Source organism: Crocuta crocuta, unplaced genomic scaffold, assembly GCF_008692635.1.
Source record: "Crocuta crocuta isolate KB4526 unplaced genomic scaffold, BGI_CrCroc_1.0 scaffold234, whole genome shotgun sequence".
Taxonomy (NCBI): Eukaryota; Metazoa; Chordata; class Mammalia; order Carnivora; family Hyaenidae; genus Crocuta; species Crocuta crocuta.
The window spans coordinates 2,684,736-2,691,373 of NW_027529647.1; the positions used below are offsets into that span (position 1 = coordinate 2,684,736).

The window sequence follows — 6,638 nt, forward strand, 5'->3', positions numbered from 1 at the left end:
GCCATGTCTGTGAGTCACACGAGATGGGGGGCACGGGCCCAGTCCCTGTCAGGCCTAGCACTGACCTCCCGGATCAAGTTGCACACAGACGAAAGAGCAAGAGCTTGGTTCTGCCAGGTACACGGTAACTTCCAGAACTCACCGCCAGGGGCTGGAGGAGTAAGCCAGACCTGCTGAACTGAAGCAGGTTAAACAGGCACCTGGCACCCCCTTGGTCTACACGAGGAAGTGGGAGCGCAGGGGTGTTGTGGGAAGGGGTGGCCCTGGTTGGGGGGGCTCTGGCTCCAGGGCCACTCATGGCCATTTTCCAGAAGATTCTCCCTCCACATCAGCTCCCTTTTTATGGACTCATTTTTTAACGGTGTTCTGAATGTCCCTTTGAATCTCTGCTCTTGCCGCCCCCTAGAATCCAGAGCTCTAGGGCAAGACCTGTCATCACCGGGGCTCCTTCAGGACACTTTCCCAGTGCATTTTTCCTGGCCTCTAAGTCTGCATGCTGCCAGCAGCCTCCAGGGGCTCTTCCGTTTTCTGTGGGATTCTTTACACCATCAGCATCTAATTCCGTATCATAGAAAATAAACTCGGGGGTGGGTGTGGTCTTAGATGCGGCCCTCAGAAGCCGTGCTCTGGGAGGGGGGCCGTCGTCCACGCCCAGCAGCCCCCCTGCGGGGCACCCTGAGATCGCTTTTAGGCCTGCATCAGAGATCTAGTAATTTGCCATTTTTCTCCTTGGGGGATGTGAGGAAAGGCCTTCAAGACTGCAGGATCGGCATGTGCGAGGCGTACCCACGCTGGAGTCAGGTGGCATTGGTCCTTGATAGGGCAGAGGGAGGGGACAGTGGAGGATGAAGGTGGAGGTGGTCCTGACCAGATCCTTCTTAGCAAGACCACCGGGTGGCTGGGGAGAGGGTGAGGCTGGCCCAGCCCAGCAGTGGGGGCCAGGGGGGCGGGTGCGGGACACAGGAGAGCCTGAAGGGCCAGGGGCGTCGGTGGGAGGAGCGTGGGGCTTGGGCAGCTGCCCTCGGGGAGAAGGGACCCCGGGAGCAGCGTCATGCGGCTCAACCGAAACAGCGGACTGTCCCTCAGCAGGACGCCTGCCCCAGAACTTAGAGGGGCCGCACCAGAGGGATGGTGGGCAGACCCTGCTGGGGGCAGGGCTTAGGCCGAGCCCCTCCAACGCCTTCCCTGTGCAGAAAGAATGCCAGGCAGCAGGTCGCAGGGCGAAGGGACCCCAGCCCCAGGCCCCAGGAGCCGCTCCTGCGGAGCGAAGGCTGCAGCCGCTTTCTACGCACAGAAGGCCCGGTCCCAGTGCCTTTAAAACAAGACCGGTGTTTATTCCTCCGCCAAGTACAAAGTCCAGAGCAGGCGGTCCAGGCATCGTCGCCCACAGGCCTTGGGAGCCAGCCTCCATCCGCCTGCTCTGTGCAGGTGCAGGCCTCCCTCCTCAAGGTCCCCTCCTGGGTTCAAGGTGCCCGAGGCTCCAGACGGAGGCAGCAGGAACAGGAGGACACAGCTCCCGGATGTCATGCGCTTCTGCATCCGTGGTGTTGCCCAGAACGCAGGCGCGTGGCTGCTCCAGGCGTAGGGAGCCGGGGGACACAGTCCTGGACTTAGCTGTGCACCCCAGATGAGAGCCAGGTTCCAGGGCACGATCTGTCTCCACCACAACTGCAGGGTGCAGGCTCGCACCCTCAGGGGTCCACACTGCTCGCACCCTCGGGTCCACACCACGCACACCCTCATTGTCACGTGAGCTGGTGAGACCCCACNAACTGCAGGGTGCAGGCTCGCACCCTCAGGGGTCCACACCACGCACACCCTCATTGTCACGTGAGCTGGTGAGACCCCACCTCACTTAGGGAGACCCACAGCCGGCAGAAGTGACCCCACCCTAGGGCCCAGCCCCTGCCCTCCATGGAGTGTCCTGGCCCTACGGTCACAGGGACACAGAGAAGCAAACTGGACGGTGTTTTTGCTGGGTGGGTGCCAATCCCGGATCTCCAGTCCAGGACCCCAGGAGGAGGAGCCAAGGTCACCTGAGTCTCAGGGACCTTCGGTCCAGTGTCACAAAGCAGCTGACGGGCCCAGGGCAGAAGGAGGAGTGAGCCAGGGCCGGCGGCGGGACGGCAGGCTGGGAGGCTGGTCCCAAGGCGGCCGTGAGCTGCCTGGACGGCCACACAGCACAGGCGACGAGGAGGCGGCCCCTACGGCCCAGCCCAGGCTGGACCCCGTCAGCTCCCTGACCACAAAGAGGTGACAAGGGCCCAACGCCGCAGAGCAGTCAGACCTGACCGCACAGGGCAAGACCTGGAGTGGGGGGAGGGCTCCAAGAGGCCAGTCCGGGGCCAGACCACCAGCCAGGGCGCTGATTTGGCTGTGGCACCTGCGTGACACCCCACACCAGCTGCGGTTCGGCTCACTTCTGGGCACCAGCGGGACACCGATGGTGTAAGCCGCCTGCGTACTCTGAGACACTCCCCCCCCACCACAGAATGGTCAGGGTGGAGGGCCACCTGTGCTCACCCAGATCCTGTGGCCACACCAAAAGCCGGAGTCTTATCCGCACACCAAGGCACGTTCCTGGATAGACATCCTGGGCTCCATCTGGGCCCAGAGGGGCTAATCCCCACACGCTCCTACAGCAAGGAGGTGGCCCACAAAGGTTGTAAGAGGTCCGTCCCCCCAAAACCAAAGTCAGGACTAGGCTGCTCGGTCCACCCCACCGCTAAGGCCAGCAGGCCACGTGGGATGTCCCACTCTGCAGACATGAGCGCCCTTCCCTGAACCCCAGCTTAGGCTCATCTCCAAACCCTGGAAGGTTCAAGTCCCTGAAGCCTATCTCCCTTTCCCCAGGGACGGCAAAATCCCTGGGGGTCCCTGCACGAGGCGGCTCAGGGCAGGTAGGCTGGGAGACTGCCTGAGGAGGGGCGACAAGGCAGAAGTCTTGGCCCCTGCAGCCCCCCAGGAGGGCACCGGGAAGCAGGGCGCTAGGCCCTGGAGTCCCATCCACCTGGTGTTGGCCTCAAGCAGGCACCAGGAACTGAAGCTATGGGGTTGGGCCCGGGGAGCGGGGGCCCTGCCCTCCTTCCTCAACACACAGGGCTGCCCAGGCCCCGCTCCCAGGGCCCAGCCTACACCCCACAGATGCTGGCATCAGATGCCTGCCAGCTTGGAAAAGCCCCAAGTCGACAGGCTGTGGGTGGCACAACGTAGGTCCAGGGAGCAGGGCCAAGCCATCTTGGCCCCAGTCGGCACTGCAACGGCCTACGGTTCCGCCACGACTGCAGCGCATGAGCCTCACGGCTCCGGCTCCGGCCGGGGCCGCCCTGTCCCCAGTGACTGCCCCAGCCCAGGGGCGCTCTCCTTGACTTCCCTGGGGCAGAAATGAACATGGTGCCTTGGGCATGAAAACCAGCACAAGCCCCCAAGCTCACTGCTCAGCAGTCGCCTGCCGGCAGGGAGAGGGGTGAGATCTCAGGAGACACAAGCCTGGAGCCAGAGAGGCCTCCCCACAACTCCAGACCCTCGGTGGCTGTCTGGCCCTTTAAGACCCAGCCTAGCCACCTAAAGGACCAACCAGTGCCTCTTCCTGGGCTCCCGCAGGGGCTGCAGGCTCCCACCTCCACAGAGAGAGCCGCACCTCCTCTTCCAGAGCCTCCCTCAGGCTCACCGAGCCATCACCACCTCTCCGACTCCACCACACGCTTCTGTTCCACCGGCCGGGCCACCCCTGCCCTTAGCGAAGGGACTCTTAGCAGTAGGTAGAAGTCCTTCCTTGGGGATGCAATGCCCACTTGAGGCTGCCGGATGGCACACCGTGACCTCCAGCACAGTCCAGGCTACCATTAAACCCTCTCCACGTCCCAGGTCACCAGCCTCCAAAGGCAAGCACTGCAGAGACCCCACAGAGAATGAAGGCAGAGAGAATATTCTGTCTTGACATGGGTGTGCTTCCAAACTGAGAGCAGAGCCACATGCCAGCAGGTGGCCCCTGTCCCTGGAAGAGAAGGGAGGGGCTCAGGACACCAGCAGAACCTAAAGGGTGCCTGTGGTTTAATGCTCCAGGCTGGGGGCCGGCTGCCCAATGCTGTCTCCAGGAGCCCTGCCCCACCCCCTCCACCAAACCTGGGCCAAAGACCCCCAATGGTCCCCAAAGGACCCAGCGTCTCAGCCCTCAGCCCTCAGCCCCCAGAGCCTCAGTAAGTTGCCAGAGGAGTATAAGAAGGGTGAAGCCAGAACTCCTGGAAGAGGCCGGGGCGGGGGGGCCTCCAGATTATTCTCTTATGTTTCTTCCGAACACATTCTGTTGATCTTCAAAATGGCAAAAGATGCTCAGATTTTAAAGCTTAACAGCTGATAACACACTTGGTAACAAAAATCAGTAATATTTAGAAACAAATTTGATTAAACTCATGTGTATGAATAAATCATGCTTTTAGGTTTAATATAAAACATGTTAAAATTCATATGCATGCCAAATGAGATCACTTTCGTTCATTTCTTAAAAAGTAGAGGGTGCTGTGTGCCCAGCTGGGTTGTCCCCACCCTTGCCAAGATGGGGTCGCTGGCCTGCTCCTTGCTTCCCCACCTAGGGAGTTGGTGAGGCCCTGGGGCATGCACTGACAGTGGGCCCAGGACGCTGGGCTCCGACGTGCTGCCACGGCCACCTCCTAGGACTCCACGTGCTATGGGCCTGGACCACCAAGGCCGCCCTGTCCCCAGTGCTGACCCTCTGGGCCCCTTCAGGGCCGCAGTGCAGAGCCAGGGCTGCTCTGTTTCGCTCACTCCTCCAGGCGTAGCCATGGCAGATGTGACAATGACAGTAGAGAACTTAACTTGCTCTAAATGCACCCCCACCACATCAGGGCAAATCTAAATGCAAAGGGAGGCCCCAGAACCAGACTGACTCTGCCTGCCAACATGGCCCCCCTAAGAATGTGTTGGTGCCTTAGCAGAAGGGACACAGGAGGGGGCTGCTCCTTCGGGCTCCCTTTTGTCCATGACTCTCAGACACCCCTCAGCTCTGGGTGAAGGTGTTGGGGCACACCCGACACGTCTGGATGGGGCCAGAGGGGCTGGACAGGGAAAGGCGTCACCATGGACTGGCTGGGAAAACCACACAGAGCAGAGAACAGCGACTTGCAGACAGCGTCTGCAGCACCATCCATCTACGCCTGGTCACCAAACTGCTACCTAGACTCTGCTGTCCTTGCTCTAGCAGCTAATCTGTCTGCAAGTCACAGTGGTTCCTTTCTCCAAAAAGATCCACTTTCAATCTGTTCCCTTCCTTTTCTTGATGCACCCACCTGTTCAGACAACGTCTGGGGCAGGGTGCACCTTCCTTCCTCCCACAAAGAGTCATGCAGAAACAATCGCTTGCGAGACACGGATCGGGGGACGCTGGCGGCACCGTGGGGAACAAACCCGAAAGCGCTAGCCTCTTGGCGCCGGGTTTTATTCTCCCAGCCGCCTGCCTGGGCTCGGGGCCACTGCTTTGCCAGAAGGCTCCCTGCCTCTCCGCCGGTGCTGTACGCCGGCCAGGGGATGAAGCCTCGGCGCCGGGTGTTGCACATCCTCCGTGTCGCCCCAGCACGGCTGAACTCCACCTTCGTAGCCCTGGCCTGCGAGCCGCCACACTGGCCTCCCCTCCCTTCTTGCAAGGAGCCTCCGCACAGTAGCAACGGCTCTTCACTCTGCCGGGAGCCCCTCCCACTCGGGTCTCAGCCGCAGTATCACCTCCTCGGAGGCGCTTCCCCCACCGCATCTTGTCTTCTACTCTGCCGTTCGCTCCAGTTCGTGAAGGTCACACTGTCCCCCGTCTAGTCTCGGAATCCGGCCGAGTTCCGCCCGCGCAGCAGCGGCGTCCGCACGGTCACTCCGCACACCTTGCGTAGTTTTTAACCGCACGACCCCAGCCCCTCACCCACTCAACCCCTTGAGCCTCGCGGGACCCCACGGCCCGCCGCCAGAGGCCGCAGGGCCCGCACCGCCCTCTGTCCAGCCGATGGCCGCCACCTTGCGAAGAACCGGGGTCAAGGGCTGCGCGCCCGGGCTACCCGCCGCGAGCCCAGCGCGCAAGCGCGAGGGCTGGGGCAAGGCCGTGATTGCGTTAACCCCCTCCGCGCCGGCCCGGGGTCTACCCCAGCGACACGGCCCTCCAGACCGCCGTCCCACAGTCGGCCGGCCCCCTGAGGCATGCAGCCAGCCCAGGGCAGTCCCAGGTACCTCTCCAGATAGACAGCTAGAGCAAGCGCCCCCAACGCTGCTTGCCGAAAACGGCGTGGCCCTTTAACATTCTCCTCGCACGAGCCCATTGGCTAGGGCGCTCTACGTCATCGCTGCGCGCCCGACAGCGGCGCCTTCCCGCTCCCTAACCCTGACGCCAGAGCGGCGCCGGCCTTAGCGGCTGAGGAGAGCGGGAGGAGGTTGCGGCGGCGGGAAGATGTAAGTTAGGGGAATCCGACCCCATCCGAGCTCCGGGGGCCGCCCGCAAAGCTCGGCAGGGCGCGTGGTGAAGCCGGCCCGCTCTTCAGCCTCTTGGTAGGGACGGCAGCCTGGCGGCGCGGCACCGAGTCTAAAAAGAAAGAGTGTGGCCCGGGGCGGGTGGAGTGGGAGGCGGGGAGGCCGCGGCCCGGAAG

The 6,638-nt window shown here is 62.4% G+C and overlaps 1 protein-coding gene across 3 annotated transcripts in view; it reads left to right on the forward strand.

The window, feature by feature from the left end:
- Positions 1–6,369: 6,369 nt before the first annotated feature.
- The window catches only part of RNPS1 (RNA binding protein with serine rich domain 1), a 9,231-nt gene continuing 8,962 nt past the window's right edge, over positions 6,370–6,638 (forward strand). Inside the window, exon 1 of one of the 3 annotated variants that reach the window (XM_077762616.1) lies at positions 6,370–6,444. Coding sequence is in view for 1 of the 3 variants with exons in the window: in XM_077762620.1 (XP_077618746.1) it covers positions 6,443–6,444 (2 nt within the window). In the remaining 2 variants the exon portion in view is untranslated. The other 2 variants (XM_077762620.1, XM_077762619.1) reach the window with 2 other exon arrangements.